This window comes from Archocentrus centrarchus, chromosome 2, assembly GCF_007364275.1.
Source record: "Archocentrus centrarchus isolate MPI-CPG fArcCen1 chromosome 2, fArcCen1, whole genome shotgun sequence".
Lineage (NCBI taxonomy): Eukaryota > Metazoa > Chordata > Actinopteri > Cichliformes > Cichlidae > Archocentrus > Archocentrus centrarchus.
The window spans coordinates 9,976,096-9,998,667 of NC_044347.1; the positions used below are offsets into that span (position 1 = coordinate 9,976,096).

At 40.9% G+C, this 22,572-nt stretch overlaps 1 protein-coding gene across 2 annotated transcripts; it reads right to left on the reverse strand.

Moving 5' to 3' along the window:
• Nucleotides 1-258: 258 nt before the first annotated feature.
• dusp27 (dual specificity phosphatase 27) lies at nucleotides 259-21,691 on the reverse strand. 2 transcript variants are annotated; one of them, XM_030751318.1, is made up of 7 exons: nucleotides 21,651-21,691; nucleotides 19,915-20,081; nucleotides 16,274-16,392; nucleotides 12,992-13,223; nucleotides 11,950-12,167; nucleotides 2,479-3,271; nucleotides 259-2,046 (listed from the first exon to the last, which is right to left on the reverse strand). In XM_030751318.1, the coding sequence occupies exons 2-7, from the start codon at nucleotides 20,031-20,033 to the stop codon at nucleotides 465-467; spliced, it is 3,063 nt and encodes a 1,020-aa protein (XP_030607178.1). In that variant the 5' UTR covers nucleotides 20,034-20,081; nucleotides 21,651-21,691; the 3' UTR covers nucleotides 259-464. The 2 variants fall into 2 exon arrangements, with proteins under 2 accessions (XP_030607178.1, XP_030607171.1); XM_030751311.1 differs by having other exon boundaries at nucleotides 259-3,271.
• Between the last annotated feature and the right edge of the window lie 881 nt (nucleotides 21,692-22,572).

The window sequence follows — 22,572 nt, forward strand, 5'->3', positions numbered from 1 at the left end:
CGTCTTTTTTTGTGAAGCAGCTACATTAGGAGCCATTAAATAAAATAAAAACCACATGTCATCATTTATCAGAACATTTATTACAATAATAAAATTGTGCAAGAGTACAAATTGGAGGGAGTTTTCCTATTTTTTTCAAAAGTTTCACATCAGCTTTTCTATGAAAATATGCAGTCAGTGTTTTACATTCAACAGTGGTGCAAAAAAAAAAAACCTTTATTGAAGAATATATTGACTTTCTTTAATAATAAAACAGGCTACAATCATTAATTCTTGTCAAATGTTGATGCATGATGAGGTCAAGGTGCATATTTCCTCTGTGGATGTGAATGCTAGTGTTTGTTTTTTGTATGTATTATAGTTATTACAATTTGTACAGCATCAGTTTTCACATTTCTGACCAAAATGAGCTACATTTGAACTAGCAGCAGCACAGAATTGGCACTTGCTGTGTTTCTCATTTTCTAAAATCCCTCTGCATCAGAAGAATTTTCCAAGATTCGCTTCTCCCGCTTCGCTTCCTGCTGTGCTCTCCAAGCAGTGAGCACCTCGTCGTCTTCGGCCTCCACGAAAGCTCGAGCTCTGATCCTCTGCCTGGTTTGGGCGATGAAGGCAGCGATATCATCATCCTCTTCTTCAGCGGCTTCCTCTCGCCTAGTCCTCCTCCCTTCTGTCTCACTGCTTTCATATCGTGAATGATGAGCAAACTTTCTCTTGGTGGAGAAGTCACCGTAGCTTTCGGCTCCTTCGTCACTCTCTTCATAGGTGCCGTACGACCTCCCCGCTCGACTGTAGTTGTGGGATTGTGTGAAGCCGTTGCAGGAATAATCAGCGTCTTCAGTTGATAGATCTTCATGTAACCTGGCCCGATATCTGGAGGTGACACCATATCTTTCATTGTCCTCATCTTCATCAGCAGCATAGGATGCCCTGCGGCTTGAGAAGTCAAATTCGGAAGCTGAGGCATCAAGATCATCATACGGGTCCTCTGATGGACCAGCTTCTGCTCCTGAGGCTGGTTTTCTTGGAGGAGGCCTGACGCTTTTCAGCCAGTCATCAATGCTGGTGTTTGTATCTTTCTCCAGTGCTGGGTTTAGATTAAGGCATCCCGATAGTCCGTAACTCCTCTTTGGTTTCTCCTTTTTCTTTGTCTCTTCAAGAAATTCCTCCTCTTTCTTCTTTCTTTCATCTTCTTCGTCTTCATCCTCCTTTGGTTTCTTTTTCTTAAACAGAGTACTGCGTTTGTTGTCTTCCAGGATCTTCTTCTTTTCATAGGTAGACATCTTGTCCCTCATCTCAGATTTGATCTCCTTGTCCATGTTGTCCAGTTTGCCCAGGTCAACCTGGTCCTGGAAGAGGCTAAAGAGAGGAACGCTGGTAGTGGTGATCTTGTTTTTCTTCGAGCCCAGGGTGGAGCCAAGGTTGGAGCCCAAGGCTGAGCCTCTACCACTGAGACCTGAGATGCTGCTCGACCCGCCACTGGAGAGTACCGACGCCGCCCTGCCTCGACCTTGTAACAGAGAACTGGAGTAAGAAGCACCGCTCAGCAAGGATGCTTTGTCATCATCGACGCCGCGGCCTGAAATCACATTTGATGGAGCAACAAAGCTCAATTCAGACCCGGCACGTGATGGAGGAGGAAGGCTCATTTCACTGTGCTTCTGTTTGATCGTTTCCGAAACAACGTTGGCGATCCAGTTTTGGATGCTGGCCAGATTGACCATTGGTTCACCTCCGGGACCCTGCACAGTTGGCACTGGGAGGATCGGAGGAACTGGTGGCACAGGATTCACTGGGACTGCAGACTGTGAGGATCTTGTGCTGCGAGCCTGAGAAACTGAAGATATGACAGAGGATCTACCACTGAGCATGGACATGTTGTCATCATTGGCAGCACTTGGCGGGCCTGTGACACCAGCTCCAGCCCAGAAGGCAGACAAGGGTATCGTACCACCGCTAATGCAACTCTCTGTTTCCCAGCCACATACGGACTGGCTTTCTTCTAAAGTTTTCTTTGAACGCTCCAGAAGCTCTTCACGCCGTTGCCTCCTTCTGATCGTTGCTAAGTCCTCACCTCGGCTCAGCTCCAAAATCTCATCTGTGTTCTCCTCCCCGAGACGTTTCTGCTGCCTCAGCTTCCACGCCTGATACGCCGTCAGGTTCACCTCTTGGAGAGATGGCGTCTTGGGTTCTTCCTTACCGTCACCGACAGAACTTTTCTCTCCGTCCTCACGATCTTTCTTGTTCCACCCAAACTGGATTCTCTTGACTCGCCAACGTTCCAACGGTGACATCTTCTCCTTATTCTTCTGACAAAAGTTGTACATGGAGCTGGTGTCAGAGAGGATACTGTCTACTTCATCATCAATCTTCTTCTTTACTCCTTCGTCTTCAGTGGCAGTGCTCTCGCTGCCTTCATCATCTTCTTTCTTGTGGTACCGAGCAGCTGCTTGTTCTTCTATCTCCTTAAGCCGTTGCTTCCAAAGATCAGAGTAACTCATACAGCTGGAGGTGGACATCGTGTCAGAGGGTGGGCGTCTGTTGCGACGCTTCAGCCGGTCTTTCACAGCTCGTATGTCCTCGCTGGTGACGCTGTCCACATCAGTGTCTCCATCTTCTTTCTTCTTCAGACAACCCCCTGGAAGAGATTCCTCATCCTCTCCATCGCTGTTCAACTGCGCCTCCCACCACTCATCACTCTGGTATTTTTCATTTCTCCGCTGCCACTCACGGATCATGCTGTCCAGACCAGCATCATCATTCCCATCTTCCTTCCCCTCCTTTTCCGGTAGAGCGATCTTCTCTTGGACACCATTGGATATCTGGTTGTTGAACCCATTCTGTGCTCCAATCAGTCCATTTTTGAGGGCTGCCGCAGCTGCAGAGGACGCAACGCTGCTCATCACACTTTCTCCATCCTCCTCCTCCTCCAGCATAATCGAGTTAGCTTTCACCTCAATCATACTCTGCTCTTCCTCTGTGTCTGTATCCTCGTCATCGTCCCCATCTTCTCCGAAGATGCGAGCGCGGGCTCGAGCGTCAATCACAGAACACTGGCTGAGGGTTTCATCGTCATCATCTCGCTCCTCCATGAGGGTCTCGTTGAGCTCTCGCAGCTGCTTCAAGAAGCCTTCGTTGGGGTTGATGGCACGCTTTTTCCTTATTGATGTCAGAGCCTCCATGATGGTCATGTTGTGGAAGATCATCAGGTAGGACGCCACCAGGATAGCAGAGCGACTGATGCCCATCATGGAAACAACGAGAACCTTTCCTGCAAGGAAAGAAAACAATGATTACCATCTGACCAATGCTGGTAGATTGGGGTGGATATTAATATTTTAATGTTTTTAAAGTCAGATTCTTTAAGTGCTGTGCTTTGACCCTGCATACATTAAAATGATATTTACTGAGATACAACCAAAAATAACATTTAAAAAAAAAAATCAAGTACGTAATTCAATTCATTTTTATTTATATAGCACAAAATCCCATCAACAATAACCTCAAGGTGCTTTCTATTGTAAGGCAAAGACCCTGCAATAATACAGTGAATGGTATTAGTGCCTCCAGTATGCCATTTCTATAGTGAAATATTGTACAGTATACATCAATATCACCAATAGATTAACATTAGTTATACTTGCAATAATGGCTTTGGTCATTCTGTGGCATCAGAAACAAGTTGTTGACAAAGTTGTGATCTATCACATTTTAATATTTATATATTAAAAATTAAATGTGCTGATTTCCACCTCCAACATTTATAGAGTAACATTTTTTTCCCATTTGCAGCTGTGTTTGTGCTGACTGTCTTTAAGTCTCTTTTTTCAGTATTTACGCACGCTTGGAGTTGAAGTATCTATTTATCATCTAAATGCTCCACTGTGTTCACTAGTATATCTTTAAGTGTGTCTGCTGTTTGCAGATAAACAGGTCACATAGGTCAGGCTTTTTCTTTCAGTGGCACGTCAAGGACAAGATCAGGACTATAAGTAGGTCAAAGCCACACAGCTTAACTTGGACCTGAAACTTGCTGTAAAGTCAAGAGTTACCTTTCTTCCACCCCCATTATTGTAAAGTTCTTGATTTTAAATGCTATAAAGTGGTTGACTTTGTTCTGACTCTGTTTGACAGAGAGGGATTTTATTGTTGATGATGCAGCCAGTGTACCCCTGTAGAGTAAGCTCTTAATTACTATTGTCACATCTTGTTTAGTATCAGAAGACATTTCTTTTTCCCCCTCCACAATAATCAGAGCATCACTCTGTGATATCTGTGTTACCACAATGAATTTCTACAATATTAATTGACAAGTGCAAATATAGCAGATGTTATAAATAAAACAAATACACAGATATTATAATTTTATGAGGGGCTTACTTAGTCTGGCAAATAGTTCAAGTTGATCTGATATGTGTAGTTTCATCAACTTGAAAGACATATTAAATAAGTACTCTGTTACTCTGAGCATTTGGGTTTACCCTTTGATGAGTTCGTGCGTTATTTTACCATTAAAATACATCAAACTGGAAGATTTAGAGGGCGGGGTCTTTCAGCTGTAGATCAAGCATATCTCAGCTGAAGTTGAGCTAAAACATTTGCTGTGGATATATTTTTATTTCTTTAATTCCTACTATGGGTGTATGGGTCATTAGAAAGGAAGGAAAAGAGAAATGAGATACAGTTAGGTCCCTAATTTATTGGACAGGGACATTTTTTTTTTTTTTGCTCTGTACACCACCACAGTGGATTTTAAACCAAACACTCAATATGTTATCAAAGTGCTTTAAACATTAAACATTAATTCTATATGAACTGTGTATCTCGAAAGTAATTGTACAATTGATTGAACAGCAGTCTCATGGCAGTGAGGTCTCGTCTCTTGTTTTTTAATGACAAAAGTCATATTTATGTAGTTTATTCAAAGGATGAAATTTGTACTTTATGGCTTTTCATTGTAATTTTAAATATGAGGCTCAAAGAAATGTCAGTTTATGAAAGAGAGGACACCATCAGACTGAAATAAAAACCAAATTAAACCAATCAGAGCGAGCAAAGGCACTGGTCAGCTCAACAATACTAAAAGACCTGAAAGACCACAGAAGAAAACTAAGTTAGTTCTAGAGGAAAGAATTATTTCCATGGTTAAAAAACAACTTCACAACATCTAGCAAAATCTTGAAGAGGTAGGTATGTCATTTTCAAGGTCTAAAGCACTGGTCAACAATGATTTTGCTACCTGGAGAAAAATACCTGATATAAGGCATTTCAGGTTTGCTGATTCCAAATCTATAATCAGAATTTCTCTAGCACGTCAGGTTCTTGAGTTATACACATGTCAAAATTTCGCTAATGTATTGCTGTACTGGCGCTTCTCACGCTAATGTAGAGTGTGCTAAGACTTTCTAATTTAGAAACTGAACAGAATTTAGCCATAATTTGGGTGATTTGGGGGTGCTGAATCCAAAAACTGAAAGGGTCAATATGGAGGGGGGGGGGGCAATCCCCTGGGCAATCCTGGTGCCCCATCTGTGTCTTTTTTTTTTTTTTAACCAGTATTATATTCATAGCGTACTTTTCTAAAAAAAAAATCATTGATGTCGAGTTTGGCGATTGGCATTTATTGGCATAGTTACGTAACTCAAAATCCCGACGTGCTTGAGAAATTCTGTTTGCATATTTGGAATCAGCATATCCAAACTATTAAATATCAGTTTTTCCTCAGGTAGCAGACAAAAAGTGTTTTGGTTGACCAGTGAAGCAATGGCTTCATGAACAGAAATACAGGGTTAAGAACAAAGTGTGAGCACTGGTTACACTCAAGAACAAAAAAGACAGATTAGACTTTGCCAGAAAACATTTAGAAGGATCTGCCCAGATCTGGCAAAATAAAATCTTTGGACAGATGAAATCAAGATGAACTTGTAGCAGAATGATGAAACATGTGAGAAAGGTGAGAAACAGCTCATGATCTGAAGCATCGACATCATCTGTCAAACACGGTGGAGGCAGTGTTATGACGTAGGCATGTATGGCTGCCAGTGGAGTGTTTATTGATGATGTGAGTGCTGATAGAAGAGGCAGGATCAATTACAAAGTGTACAGGGTTCTACTGTCTACTCAGATCAAGCCAAATGCTGCAAAACTGATTTTTGTTTTGTTAATGGACAAGTCAGTCACCAACTTTTCAGTTATTAAATACAAAATGCAGTTCAAAGAGATGCACAGACAAGCTGCAGTAAGGTGGTGTGGTGGTGTAAAGGCCTGGTAGAGCATCTCAAGGGAGGAAGCAGAATAGTTGGGGATGTCCATCGGTTCTAAACTTCAGGTAATCACTGACTGCAAAGGATTTTCACCCAACTATCAAAGAAATCCTCATGTTTGAAGTATGTCCAGTTAGGAAAAAGGAGTACTGTGTATAAAACTGTCTGTAATTTGTGAATAGTTAACATGATACTTTTGTTAAACCCCTTCAATTAAAGCTGAAAGTCTGCACTTCACTTACATCTTGATTGTTTGACAGTCCGCTGTGCTGGTGTACAAAACTACCAAAATCGTGTCTTTGTTCAACAAATTCTTGAGCTAACTGCATTACTAAGCTGTTGTTTATGAAATCTCCAGGCAACATTTTAGGCTATGTTAATTAAGAAGGACAGCTAACAACACCGTGACTGTGCCATCGCCTTCCAGGAACACACATGTTCTCTGTGGGCACATAAAATTCTTCTGAGAAATTGGGAAGATGTTGAGAAATTACAGATCAGATGTCTGGGATATTTCGTTGTATCACTGTTGACCTCCACTTCGGGGACATGTATTAAAAATGTGCTTTTAGCAAAATCTGGTAAAATAAGTGCATTGTGTTCATGAGCTAAATGATAGAATAAATGAATAAATAAAATTCAGTGGGAACCAGATACCACAAAATGCTGCATTGATAAAATGAGACACAAAAACAGTCTCAAGGTTCAAGCTTCCACAATGTCATAAACTGATGTCTGGAGATGAAGATGATGCCTTCAGGTCAACAAGTAAATAAGATGGCCATTATAATGTGGGAGTTTAGAAAAATGATAATCGGGCTCACTGATAAGCAGATGCTTACATGGATGTAAACATTTACCCTTTTTAACCCCTGTTATTGTAAAAGCATGGATTATAAAAGCTTCAAATATGAAATAAATAATAAATACCTTAAAAATGTTAAACACAAAAGTTTGCTTTGGATTGAGGTCACAGTAAAAAGATAGTACACCCTACACTCTGCTAATGCAAAGGTTTTAAAAGACACAGCCTCAGATTAACAGCATGTGACATGTTACACTGTTTCAAATTTATTTAACAAAAACTAAGAAAAAATGCAGAAGCAGTGCAAAGAACTAAGAAACCACATGATTCAGTAGTTTGTAGAGCTACCTTTAACAGCAATAATTTTAAATAATGGTTTTCTGACTTTTTCACTCTCCTACATTGTTGTGGAGCGATTTTGGCCCACTTTTCTATGCTGCTGCAGTTCATTGAGGTTTGTGGGAATCCATTCATGCAGAGCTCCCTTAAGGTCCCACAGCATTTCATTCAGGCTGAGGTCTGGACTTCGACTGGGTCACTGCAGCACCTTGATTCTTTTATTTTTCAGACATTGTGTTGTGGATTCGTTTGTGTGTTTCGGGTCATTGTCCTGTTGCATGAGCCAGTTTGGACCAGTCTTTAGCTGTCGGACAGATGGTCTCACATTTGGCACTAGAATACTTTGGTATACAGAGGAGTTCATAGTTGGCTCAGTGACTGATGCCCAGGTCCTGTGGCTGCAAAACAAGCCAAAATCATCACCCCTCCACCACCGTGCTCACAGCTGGTATGAAGTGTTTGTGCTAAAATACTGTTTGGTTTTCACCAAATGTGCTGCTGTGCTTTTGCACAAACATGTTGACTTTGGTCTCATCTATCCAAAGGACACTGATCCAGAGGTCTTGTTATTTACTGAGATGCAGCTTTGCAAACCTAAGCTGTGCTGCTATGTTTTTATTTTTTGTTTTAAGAGAAGAGGATTTCTCCTTGCAGTTCTTCCAAACAAGTCATACTTGTTTAGTCTTTTTATAATTGTATTGTCACAAACTTTAACACAACATGCTAACAGAGGCCTGTAGAATCTGAGATGTAGCTCATATTTCTTTTTTTTTTTTTTTTTTTGGCAGTTTCACTGAGCACTGAATGGTCTGACCTTGAAGTGAATTTGCTGGGATGTTCACTCCTGGTAAGATTGGCAGCTGTCTTGAATGTTTTCCACTTGTAAATAATCTTTGTCACTGTAGAATGATGGACTGGCCTCACAACCCTTCCCAGATTGATGGAATTGCTTTTCTAAGACCATTTCTGATGGCTTTCCTCCTCGTGGCATTGTGTTAAGACACACCTGAAGGCTCCACACCAGCAAACTACCAAAGCTTCTGCTTTTATAGAGGTGCACATACTTGCTGATGATCAGTTAATCAGTGTGCATTTGATTAGCAGCAGCTGGCTGCTATTTACCCTCTTAATTTGGAATTACGTCATGTCTTGTAGTTCATCTGAGGTTTTATCTACCTAATTTTTAAAGCCTGCTTAGGACTGGATGATTTTAATCATGTCCTGATGTGTAAAACCTCAGATGTCAAAGAGGGTATACTTTATTATTACTATTATTTTTACCATGATTGTATGTTTTAAACCCTTTCAGTTTTTGCCTGTTCACTGGAAACTCAAAAAAGAGAGAGAGAGAGAGATTTCTCACAGTGATTCTGTTAGTATTTTAAGATGACTGAAGTCAAATGTTTACATCAGGCTTTAGAAATGAAACATCATTCTTCACTGACAGCTCCTCAGCAGTTTCTACAATGTTAACTGACAAGTGTAACTGTAACACAATACTCATAAAATAAATATGCTGATATACTTTTATATTGGTCGCACTTGTTCTATTAAAAACAGTTAAAATTAATGGGTTTATTATCATAAATTCATAAATATTTAGGTAAGTTCATTTTTGCTTAATTTGACTCATAACCAGTGTTATAAACAAAACCTAAAAAAGTTTGTTAATTGACAGCATCGTCCTTTCTTACAGGTAGTTGTGTGTTTCTAATGTCTTTGTTTTCTCATTAACCGACACTAAAAATGTATCGACCTGGAAGATTTTTAGGTCAAATTCTTCTTCCAGCAATACAGCATTCCCCCATCAAGCAAAACTCAGCTGAAGTTGAGTGAAAATATCTGATTCTTGATATTTAATTTCACTGGTATTGAGAGAGGAAGGTACACTCAGAAATCAGAGAATAAAAATGTCCAAATCTGGCTCTGCAGTCTCCAGGGACAGGATGAGATATTGTTAAGCCGCTCTTACCAAAGTCTTCCGGCAACATTCTAGGCTGTGTTGAGTAAGAGGCACAATCAACAACGCTGTGACTGTGCCATCTCCTTCCAGGAACACACATGTTCCCTGTCGGCCCAAGAAATTCTTCTCAGAAACTGGGATGTTAAGAAATTACAGATCAGATGTTTGGGCTCTGTTACTGCGTCACTGTTGACCTCCACTCCAGGACATGTATTGAAAAAAAGGGCTTTTAGTAAACTCTAGTGAAACAAGTGCATTGTTTATCATGTCTGTGAGCTAAATGATAAAACAAACGAATGATTAGAAGTCAGTGGGAACCAGAAACCACAAAATAAACACCCCATTGATGAAGACAGACACAAAAATAATGTCAAGATTTCCTTTTCCTACGTCATAAACTGAAGTCTGGAGATGAAGAAGAAGATGATGATGCCTTCAGGTCAACAAGTAAGTATCATGTGGGCACAAAGAGAAATAGCAATCATTGATACAGACTTACTGAGTATATGATTACATGGAGGACCTTTAATTAAGGCCTGATCCAAGTTTTTCATGCTGAAAGGTTGACTGTTCCTTTTAAATAGGTCTGGTTTTCCCTCTAGATTTGTATCAAGCGGAACACAACCATAACAGAAAAAGAACAAACACTCATCAGATACAGTACTTCATTGGGTACACATGTTCAACTAAATATCAGCCAATCACACGGCAGCAACTTAGTGCATTCAGGCATGCAGACATTCAGTCAAGATGACCTGTTGAAGTTCAAACTGAGCATCAGAATGGGGAAGAAAAGTGAGTGAAGTGACTTTGAATGTGGCATGGTTGTTGGTGCCAGATTGGCTGATCTACTGGCGCCTTTACATGCAGCCATCTCCAGGGTTTACAGAGAATGGTCTGGAAACGAGAAAAATATTCAGTGGGTGGAGAGGAGTGTGTCAGAGGAGAATGGCCAGACTGCGCTGAGCTGCAGAAAGGCATCTTTGAACTCACAACACAGCAAACCTTGAAGCAGGTGGGCTACAACAGCAGACAGTAGAAGATTGCAAAAATGTTGCCTGGTCTGATGAGTCTAAATTTCTGCTGTGAAATTCAGATGGTAGGGTCAGAATTTGGTTTAAATAACACGAAAGCATGGATCCATTCTACCTATCAGTGGTTCACGGTGCTGCTGGTGGTGTACTGGTGTGGGGGGTATTTTCTTAGAATACTTCGGGCCCTGTGGCACCAAATGAGCATCATTTAAACTTCACAGCCTACCTGAGTATTGTTGCTGACCATGTCCATCCATTTATGACCACAGTGCACCCATCTTCTGCTGGCTGCTTCCAGCAGGATAACGCACCATGTCACAAAGCTCAAATCATCTCAAACAGTGAGTTCTCTGCACTCAAATGGTCTCAACAGTCACCAGATCTCAATCCAACAGAGCACCTTTGGGATATGGTGGAACAGGAGATTTACATCTCGGATGTGCAGCCAACAAATCTGCAGCAATTGTGTGATGCTGTCATGTCAGCATGGACAAAAATCTCTGAGGAATGCTTCCAGCACCTTGTTGAATCTGTGCCATAAAGAATTAAAGCAGCTCTGAAGAGGCTCCGTCCCAGATACTAGCAAAGTGTACCTAATAAAGTGTGTAGAAAACTGTTTTTATTTTCTTCTCCTTTTTGAAATTACAAGATTTTGCATGCTCTGCTTGGTCTGTCACTTCCTTTCTAGAGAAGATGTTTGTGAGGATGTGGCTTTGCCATGCAGTTAATTGCTTTCTTTTTTATCATTCATATTATTCATAAAAATAAAAAACAAACAAACAAACAGAAATACCCTTTCTTTATGATAAGGCATCATCCTTTGTGGGTTTCCAGCTGTGCTAACATGATCCAGGTAACATGATTTACTTGGTGTGGTTTTGCAAGAGGTGTGAAGTTTCTGTTTCTGGCTAAGTTAGAGCCCATCATTGAAAAATTTCCTTCAGTAATATTACTCAATAAGCATTAAAATTCCACATGGGACCAATTTATTATTAAGTCTGATTTTGTTAATCATGTGAAAAGCAGCATTTTACTGATGCACAGCGGGTCCCATCAAGAGGCTGAGGTTAGCGGACGAGTTCTGATAAACCAATCATCAGTTAGTGTTTGAACTTTTCTTCAATCTTTGATTTGTTTTTGTGTCAAAATTGGATAAACTGACCTCTTTGGGTTTTGAACAGTTACTCACAAAAAACTATGCAAGAGGCTGCAATAATCATTTGAACCGTCATCCACTAATGACATCACACTGTTTGTATCTATCTTCTTTAGTGTGTAATGATACATAATTGTATGTGTCAGGTATTCCTTTGTCAATATATACACTTTATTAATGAAACAAAAATAATATGGGAGATAAGTGCTTGTAAAATTCTCCTCTCTGTAATATTAACTTCTAATTGTGTAATTAAATCTTACTAATAGAGTTAATTGGTGTTCCATGATTACAGTGATGAAAATTCTTAATGTGAATGCCCTCCTGTGTGCTTTGAACCCTCTACCACACCAAGAAACAAAGACATCAGAGGACAAACTGTCTCTCACCTTTGTGTGTCAGCAGAGCGTCGTCCAAGAATTCGGCGGTGGCTCTAAAGTGCGGCGAGATGTCAGCATCAGGGAAGTCGTCCACCTCGATGCCCATGTACTTGATGTTCATGCTAGCGTAGAAAGACTCGTTGGTGTAGACCCCTGTGCCATGTGCTGTGTTCAGGATGTGTGTGATGCCCATTCGCTTCAGACGGGCCTTGTTCACTGCAACAGACCTGAGGGGGGAAAAAATGCTTTCTGTCTTACTGCAACTTTGTAAATAAAAAGAAATCCTCCACTGAAAATGAAGTTTCAGGAGAATCATGCTCCGAAGTTGAAGTGGGGGAAGCAGGAAAAAGAGTTTCTGGTTATGTTGGAGAAATAAATGTGCCAAAGTTATTTTGTGACATTGTAAACAGCCGTATAACTGAAGGTCCATTTATCAGCCTGGTCTGGAGCTTTCAACTACATCCCACAGTCTTCATCAGCAAACAGGGTTGTTTCAGTCACCATGGAACATCTTTCTGAGAACTTTTAAGACTTTGGATTGACCAAAAACATGGTAATTAAATCTAGAGACAAAGGCAGTTTGATTTGCATGAAACTTCTGGGACAAGTTGGTAAGCAGACCTTGAGTTAGGATTGTTTGTTGTTGGGTTGTTTCTTATGTTTGATACAGTATGGGTAGGAAGTTCTAAAGTTTAACATTGAGACGATGAAGTCCTTGTGTTACAAATAAAACTCCATACACTACAAAGTGGGATTTGAACTCTAAAATCAATTAGGAGAGGAAAGTCAGAGGAAAGAAAATGTGCAAAATTATCCAGTACATACATAATCCATCCAGAAAACTGTATTAGACCTCTTGGGGAATTAGAAGCGAACACTCTATGCACCTTCACTGAAATTTGGCAAGTTAATCTTTCAGCACAGACTTATGCTCTAAAATATCTATGCTGATGACATCCCACTGAAAATATCTAAAATATAATCCTCTGTGAAGACTTCTGGTAAAATCAAAGAAAATCCCTAGAAAAAAAAACTCGCGGAGAAGACTCACTTCTCCGCAATGAAGATATTGGGCCACACTTCATCCACGGGGTTGCTGGGAGCCTCCAGGCGGTCCTGTACCATAGCCCTCTGGATGTCAAGGACACAGGGGGTGTTGTAGGGGCTGCGGTCATCGACCATATCCCTGACACGGTTGTAGAGATCCTCCACCATCAGCTGCTCAGCGGTTTCCAACATGGACTCTGGGATGGACTCGGTGCGCACACCCCGAAATGGCAGCTCTGAGGATGTAAGATGGCAATAAACATGTGAATGACAGCGATTTTCAGTTGATTTATGGAGTTTTTGGTAATATATTAAGAATCTAATTAAAAACAAACCAAAGGGCTGATTGCAATTGAGCATTGGCCAACACAGTTTTTTAAGCAGGCTCGGGCCCGTATCCAGCTAGACATTGGAGGTACAAACCAGGATCAATTTGGACTTATTTTAGGTTGATTTTCAGAGTTGATTTGTTGTCCAGCTAGTTGGGGCAGCTTTATAACAGTGAAAGTGTGTGCGTGTGTGTGCAGAATCAAACCAGCATATTTTGGTTAAGTGTTGATGTATAATTATGTTCATCCAACCCTTTTTTGACTTCCTGGGAGCAGCAACTGATTTGGTATTTTGAACTAATGGGAGAATACATGGGGCTTTTATTATTATCATTACTTTTATAGTGAGATAATGGTGAGCTGAGTGGTAGGAGTGACAGACAGGTCAAGGTGGGGGTGGGATTACATCAGGGATTGGCTCTGAGCCCTTTATTGTTTGCAGTGGTGATAGACAGGCTGACAGATGAGGTCAGGCAGGAGTCTGCCGGACTGTGATGTTCACAGTTGACACTGTAATCTGTATATGTGTGAATGAGAGGGAGGAAAGTGTAACAGTGAAGTTACAAGGAATAGAGGTAGTGAAGGTAGATCAGCTTAAATACCCCGGGTCAATCATCCAAGGCACTGGACAGTGAATAAGAGAGAGGAAGAAGAAAGTGCAGGTGAGGTGGAGTAGGTTGGATGTTGGAGAGTTTACGAGACAGCAGAGAGACCTGCTATGATGTATGGTTTGGAGATGGTGACACTAACAAAAATACAGGAGGCTGAGCTGAAGATGTTAAGATTTTCATTGGGGCTGACGAGGATGGACAACATTAGTAATGAGTACATCAGAGGGACAGCTCAGGTTGAGCAGTTTGGACACGTGCAGAGGAGGGATGGTGGATATTCAGTGGGGAAAATAATTATTTGATCCCCCGCTGAATTTGTAAGTTTGCTCACTTACAAAGAAATGCACAGTCATGCAAACCAATTGATAACTATGAAATAAGTATCCCCAAGCAAAACATAACGTAGTACTTGGTGGAGAAACCCTTGTAGGCAAGCACAGTGGTAAGACGTTTCTTGTAGTTCGTCGCCAGGTTTGCACACATCTGAGGAGGGATTTTGGCCCTCTGCTCTTTACAGAAACTCTCTGAAGCTGAAGCTTTAGCCTTTCCATCACCTTGGTAATGGAAAGGCTCAAGTTTGGAGAAATATAGGAGGTAATGTCATGGCTTGGGCCTGCATAGCTTCTTCTGGGATGGGCTCATCAATCGTCACTGATGATGTCATGCATAATGGCAGCAGTACAATGAACTCAGAAGTCTACAGAAACATTTTATTTGTCAATTTAAAGAAAGATGCAACCAAACTGATTGGGAGATAATTCATTATGCAGCAAGATAATGATCCAAAACACCACCACCAAAAAGGTTTTAGACTGACCTAGACAGACTCTAGATTTAAACCCTGTAGAGCATTTTACCTGCTAAAGGGGAGACTGAAAGGAACAAACAACAACTGAAAGAGGCTGCGGTGAAAGCCTGGAAAAGCATCACAAAAGAAAAAGGAAAAAGTTTAGCGATGTCAGTGGGTCACAGGCTTGATGTAGTTATTGCAAGTAAATATTCTCTTATTCACTTCAATGTTTTTTAAGTTTATCTGTTCCATGATTTTAGCTCACAAGAAAAGTGGATGGCTTCAGACAAAAGGTGCTTTTTTCTGAACTGCATATCAGATCGAGCTGTAAATACCTGGAAATAAAAGCTGAGATGTTGATCTTTTGTCTCATATTGATTTTTTTGAAGTCAAACCCAAATGTTTTCAGTCTACAGCAAAAGTAAAGGGCTCCAATACTCTTGGAGGGGAGTATAGAAGAGCTGATGTGCTTTGGTGAACCTTCCTGGAATTTATCCTTTTATGGGTTTTTGTGAAGATGAATCAGCTTAGGATTAAGAAGCTTTTGTTCAGAGTTCCTGCATTTAGCTCCTCTCCCCTGTGAAATCATAACAACTATGTGACTCCTAAAGGACATACAGGAGTTTAATGTGTGGGCAGCTTCAAAAGAAGAATGCCATGAATGCAGAAAACACAGTTGTCCTCATCAGCGGTCATCTTCCTCCCCGCAGATGAAACCCGTTTTGATCATTAGGCTACCTTTAATGCAGTCAAACTTCAGAGGAGAAATTTATGCAGCCGCGGATCTCGGGTGCATCCCATTAACTTAATTTCCTCAATCAGCTTCACGGCGCTCCATCAGAGGGGCACGTCTCTATCTAACGAGATGAAGGAGTGAAACGTGGATTGGCTGTGATTGAAGGCTGTCGGACCGCATTAGTCTTCATTGTTTCACACACTGCATATAAATGAGTGAAGAGTGCGACAGGGTCTGAGTGATCCCTGCTCAGTCCTCATCTGCCCTTAGACGACTTTTGAAACTTTAGTCCAGCTGGATAAAGAACAGAGAAATTCATCTGACTGTGGTTTTCATTAATCAGTAAGAATCCGACCAGAGCTTTGGCAAATGCAAATCAAATTTCAGATTAAGCCTGGTGAGGAATCATGGCAAAAAGCTGATTTTATTTATTTATTTTGTACATGGGCATCTAATGTCTGCACTGAATACGTTTCTTCATTAGTTCTGATTGAAATTATATTTTTGGCATATTTCTTTACATTTTTCTGGCTGGAGAACGCTGCGGTGTGATCATTATTTTGCTGCTTTTTTTTTTTTTGCAGATTGCATTTTGGATCAGGTCTGATTATCTTGTTGGGGCTTTGATTGGTCTATTTACTTCATAAGGGTCTAGATAGCCCTGTCTCCAGATCAGTCTCACACATCATGAGGACTATGGGAATTATGCTGAAGTCTGGCAATAGCATTTTTCTGAGAAAACTAAATTAACATCAGCTTGTTTAGAATCTTGATAAAATATGCAAAGAGTAGCTTGAGCCTGCTTTCTATCTTGTCTCACCCTCGTTGATGATCTTTTTGGCAGCGATGGCTGACGACAGGTGGATGGGCTCCATGAAGATGCTCTCAGCGTCAGACCCAGAGATCATGGAAAACCTGGACTCTGAGGTCATCGAGAAACTGGGAGGCACATACAAAGAAGTCATTATTCATGAACACTGCATGACTAAAAATAAGAACCTAATGAGTCAGCTGGCACTAAAATAAAAGATTATATTAAATGCAGTTAACATGCAGTCCGTAAAATGAGGTTGGTGCTCTAGCTTGAAGTCTGAGATGTGCAGAAATTTCCTCCCTTTTTCTTTCTGCATAAATTCAGGATTTAATGAACTGTAAACCTGTAGATGCTTTTGCACTTTGCCTTCTCTGATGTAACTTCTGAATGAGAAAAGCATCACTTGGTTCATTTGGTTCTGTTTAAAATAAAGTTTTCTTACTCTGATCAGCTCCTATTTCACTAACATGGAAGCTGATTTGGATGTTATAAAAATCCATCTGGAAGGCCTGGGTTCAATTCCACCTTGGCCCAGGCCTCTCTCTCTCTGTGTGGCGTTTGCATGTTCTCCCTGTGTCTGCGTGGGTTTCCTCCGGGTACTCCGGTTTCCTCCCACAGTCCAAAGACATGCCGTTACTGGGGTTAGGTTAACTGGCCACTCTAAATTGCCCATAGGTGTGAATGTGAGTGTGGATGTGAGTGTGGATGGTTGTCTTTCTGTGTTGGCCCTATGACAGGCTGGCAACCTGTACAGGGTGTACCCTGCCTCTCACCCTATCTCAGCTGGGATAGGCTTCAGCCCCCCTGCGACCCTGAACAGGATAAGCGGAAGTGGATGGATGGATGGTAGTTAGGAGACAGCTCAACTGAAAGTTGCAGCTGCCCACATGGATGACATTGTCTTCTGGAGAAAAGTTTTATGGTCATACAAACCATATTTGGCCACAATGTCAAGATGTATGTTTGGAGGGATAAAAGTGAGGCTTTCAAACTGCATTAGCTGTCAAGGATGGTGGTGGTAGCTTCATGCTCTGGGGCTATGTTGCTGTCAGTGGTACTGGTACAGTGCACAAAGAGGATGGAATAATGAAGGAGGAGGACTAACTCCAAATTCTTCAACTACACCTCAAATCAACAGCTTGGACACAGTTGGGTGTTCCAATGGGACAATGATCCCAAACACACATCAAAACTGGTTTGGGAATGGATAAAACAGTCTAATATCAAACTTCTGGAATGGCCTTCCCAGAGCCCTGACCTCAACCTTATGGAAAATTTGTGGACTACACTTAAAAGCTGAGTCCGTGCCAAGAAAATCAACCAATTTAAATGAACTCTACCAACTCTGCCAAGAAAATTGCAATTATGCCAGAAGCTTGTTGATGGGAACCAAAATTGTCTGGTTGAGATACAACCTGCTAAGGGGCATTTAACCAAATGTTAGTGGGGGTGTATGTATATATTTGAGCCTGTATGTTTACTGTATAAAATTCAAAATCAGTTCAGACTTGTGCCCCCAATATTGTGGTTTTTAAAATCATTAAAGCTGTGTTCTACATCAGCCCCAGGTGTTGTTGCAATAACTGCACCAAAAACATAAATAAATAAAATTAATTCATTTAGTTTATCAGTATATAAAAACTGAAGTATGGCTTCAGCTGTACCAGGAGTCTCATCAGGCCTCAGCCAGAGTGCATTATATGTGGCGAGGTGTTGGTTAATGCCTTCACGGTCAAGTATGAACTGGAAAGAAGCTTGGAAACTCTCTGAAATGAACGTGAGCCACTTCAAAGGAGTGCTCGATCTTAACTAAAGGGGTGAGCTAAAGTGATGGGCAAAGAGGTGGAGGCGATGCTCTCCGTGCATTTTAAAGTAAAGTGCCTTTACTTTAAAATGCAATCAAAACACGAACTGACATTAGAAGAGAAAGCTCGCTTTGACTTTGAAAAGTTTGAAAACCACTGCAGCATTCATAAGAGGTGTTTCAGACTTCTCTGCAGCACCACCTTGCGTGCGCAAACCAAGAATCTGCAATTGATTTAACACCTTCACAACAGGGGTGCAACAGCAATCCAAACGCAACAGCGCAAAAAAAATAAACATATCCAAATTTAACCAGGCATCACACCTCCACATACAACAGGTATCATTGCACAAGAAGATGGAACTGAAACACAGGCCTGCTGATGTCTGCAGTCTTTGTGGTCTCAGTTTTATAGCAATTTTTTAAAATGCTTTTTTTTTACAGTAAGTTGGGTTTAATGTTCTCAATTTTCATGCACATAAACAAATTAAATCATGTAATCTAATTCTTCTAAATTAGCTGGCAGACAGATTTTATTTTACACGGAGCTTCTTAAATTTAAGCCATTAACCAATTTACAGGAAAAAGAAACAAGCAGCAGGTTTGGAAAACAGGAAACGGGCTTCTTACCACGCCATGCATATTTATAACACTGCATGCTCTCATGTGTAATGAATTACTAAAGACATATTTGGACATATTTTAATGAAAAAATGAATTTTTAATTAGTAAAAAGCTTACATGCTACTGCTGCTGTTAGACAGTTATTTAATTCAAAGGAATATTCAGAGAAGACTCCAGTTTGATGAATTTAGTTCTTGTTTAGCCCCTTTAGAGTTCCTTCTTTGCAGACCTGCTGCAAACAGCCAAATCTCCGTCCACAACATCACTTCTTCCACCTCCTACAGGTGATATACAGTAGTCATATGTACTAGACAGTTTATTAGGTACATTTTGCCATTAACTGGGTTGGACCCCTTTTACCTTCAGAGCTGCTTTAATTCTTTACAGCACAGATTCAACAAGGTGCTGCAAACATTCCTCTGAGATTCTGGTTCATGTTGACATCCATGATGTAAATCTCCTGTTCCACCACATCCCAAAGGTGCTCTGTTAGACTGAGATCTGCTGACTGTGGAGGCCATCTGAGTACAGTGAACTTGATTTGAACTTTGTGACATGCCGTGTTATCCTGCTTGAAGCAGCCATCAGAAGATGGGAGCACTGTGATCATAAAGGGATGGAGATGGTCAGCAACAATACTCAGGTAGGCTGTGGAGTTTAGATGATGCTCAGTTGGTAATAAGGGGCCCAAAATGTGCCAAGAAAATATCCTCCACACCATTACCCTTGATGCAAGGCGGCATGGATCCACGCTTTCATGTTGTTTACATCAAATTCTTAATGTCACAGCTGAAATTGCAACAGGTAACGTTTTCCCCAATCTTCTCTTGTTGTAACAAGGAGTTAATATTATCATCAGCTTGTACCATTCTCCTCTGACCTCTGACATCAAGAAGGCATTTTCACCCAGAGGACTGCCCTTCACTGGGTATTTTCTCTTTTTCATTCAGTGTAAACCCCAGAGATGGCTGTGTGCGAAGATCCCCGCAGACCCCAGTATCTTAAATCGACTTTTTCCTCCCCATTCTGATGCTCCATTCAAACCTCATGTCTGCATGCATAAATGCGTGCAAATCCATGTGACTGGCTGATTAGATATTTGGGTTGATGAGCAGTTGAACTGTTGTACCTAATAAAGTGTCTAGGTAGTGTAAATGTATTTAAAGGGGTTAAGATAAAGTTTTACTGGAAAATTAAATTCTGTGTTTAGAGCTCTTACTTTGGAGAGGGACAGCGGAGGTAATGAGACTGGACTCCTCTGACGCTCCTCTCCTCCTCCTCCTCCCTATCAGGTACTGTCTGATCGCCGTGCTCTCCACTTTCATTGGCTGACGCCATGGCAACCAGTATGCCTCCTTCCTTGCTGCTGGTGAACCTGGATCAGCACTGACAAAATAAATAAATAAAAAAAATTAAATAATAATTCTTGTTGCTCGTCTCTTTGGAGACCTACAAAATAAAAGCATGCTTGATTCTGAACTTTGACCCGTACGTTGCTCTGTGATTTCACAGTTTTTATGTTGATTTAAATAAATGACTAAGAAATACACGAGCACCCTCTAAAAAATTGTGCTAACATGTTTGACATGATACAAAACCTACACTTCTGTCAACATTTCAGCTTTATTAGCTTAGCTAATGCTAACATGTAGTGAAATATACCTAAAAAAGAACATCAAAACAATTAAAACTAATGAAAAGGATTATATATAGAATAAGTATTCAGGACAAATCTGATCTGAAGACTCTGCACTGAGTCAAATAGAAGCTTTTGAGACAGAAACAGATCATCAGAGGTGTGAAGAAGGTTTGTTTTAGTCCATGTGAGACAGAATGCATCATTTCACCTTCACATTTAGTGTATTTGGTCTAAATAAAGGTGAATTATTATCAAGATATTGTTCAATCATAATAATTTGTGAGCAAACAGCGTGGACTCGGGCTCACGTTGGTCAGTAGTGGAAGACACATTCAAATGATTCCATTACAAAGAAAGAATCCCCCAGAACGTGTAATAAAATGTATTTGTTCTGTACTAAAATACCTGCGGTGATGTACTGGCGTGTGTTGTATTATTACAGTAATAATAAAGGAGTATGAATGTGTGAGCAACATTTCATTGTCTAAAAGACTAAGGGACCCGAGTATTTTCTCTTAATGTGAAATCACTGCATTGCAGCAGCATATTTCCCTCTGACGAGCAGTGAAGAACAAACAGAAATAGTCCAAATTAAACTTGATTGCAACACTTGATTAAACACTGGTTGGCTCTTTGTGGGATTTATGTGGTGTGCTGTGGTTTAACACCCTTTAAATAAAATAAGCAAAGGCAGATTTCTAATTGGCCTGCTCTCATTAGGCTGAACATATGTGGCTTGAGGTTAGATCTGTAACAGTGATTAATAATCAGCCTAGAGGGAGGTCAAATTAAGCTTCACAGAGTCTGTATCTTTTTTTTTCCTCAGCTGTGATTACAGCGAGCAGCAGAAACGAGTCAAACCAGCAAATATTCTCTGAGTGATATCGATCGACAGTCGGTGAGGGTCAACAACAGGCAGCCACGGCTGAGACACTGAGGAATCAGACAGATCTGAGCCTCATGTTGCTGTAAGTGTGTGTGTGTGTGTGTGTGTGTGTGTGTGTGTGTGTGTGTGTGTGTGTGTGTGTGTGTGTGTGTGTGTGTGTGTGTGTGTGTGTGTGTGTGAGAGAGAGAGAGCTGAGGCCTTCCAGCAGGTCTATTTTTAAGGCGGTGACAGCTGCCTGAGCCTGCAGGCCTCACAGCAGCGCTGAGACCTCACAGCTCCGAGCCTTAAACAGCAGCAGAAGAAGATCTGCTCTCAGATCAGATGTGTGAAAACTCTCTGAAATAGTAAACACGATTTCAGCTTTATAGAGAACAGCCTCCTGACTCCTACCTGTGTGAGCGCGTGTGTGAATGCGTGTTTGTTTTCCTACCTCCGTCAGAAGGGTGCTCCTCTGAAGCCGACTCTGGCCGCTCTGACACAGCCTCCTAAAGTTAGACCATCTCACCTCCCACCACCCCCCACCCCCCAACCAGCCAGCCTGTGGAGACCCTGACACTCGACACCAGAGCCGTGAGGTAACTGAGTACTTTTACTCGAGTACAGCTGCCAGTACAGCATTCAACCTTTATTGAAAAAGGCCTCATTTAAAGTCAAGGCCAAGCAGAGATGCACATAAACAGAAGATGGAGACAAAAACTCTGATAAAAATGTAAAAATTCAAAATAGGGCAGTATTTATCAGAGTACTTTCACTGCAAGAGGACTCAGATTTAATTCATTTCACTGAGCTTTACATGCAAAATGAGATTATATTCACTCCTTCCTTCCTTCTCTTTTTTCAGACTCTTTCTTTCTTTCTTGATTCCAGTTTTTATTTCTTAGGAATAAGGAGGTCAGCTTGGTGAGCTCACATTTGTCTTAAATCCCTCTTGAAGACATATTTTTATAAGCTGCGCCTCCACTTTGAGTTATTTCTGGTAATTATGGTGTCACCTTCTCCTAGGGATCATTTTAAATACATTTTAATTATTTTATATTTGCTTTTAATTTGCCTGCTTTTTATTATTATTATTTTCTTTATTCTTTGCTTTTAACCTCCTGACGCTGCCAGTATTTCTAACCCTAACACTGTGTCCATTTTAAAATTACATTAGTCACACACACACTGAATTAATGAACACTGTAGGCTGTAATATTACTGGGGTGAAGGTAAGGCCTGTTATATCTGATGCTCATATGTTTGTGGCCTTGGTGGAAGGCAGGAACATCTCTGTTTCACATGACTCTTGTAACCTCATGCTGTATTTTAGGAAGTCTTGTGACAGGTATGATTGGGGGGGGTAAAACCTGGCT

Excerpts from the sequence above, each read along its gene's own strand:
- dusp27 (XM_030751311.1), bottom strand. The coding sequence starts at position 20,033 with ATGGCGTCAGCCAATGAAAGTGGAGAGCACGGCGATCAGACAGTACCT. Across the intron at positions 16,393-19,914 it reads CTCCGCTGTCCCTCTCCAAA|TTTCTCGATGACCTCAGAGT; the intron begins GTAAGAGCTCTA and ends TGTGCCTCCCAG. Across the intron at positions 13,224-16,273 it reads CAAAAAGATCATCAACGAGG|AGCTGCCATTTCGGGGTGTG; the intron begins GTGAGACAAGAT and ends TTACATCCTCAG.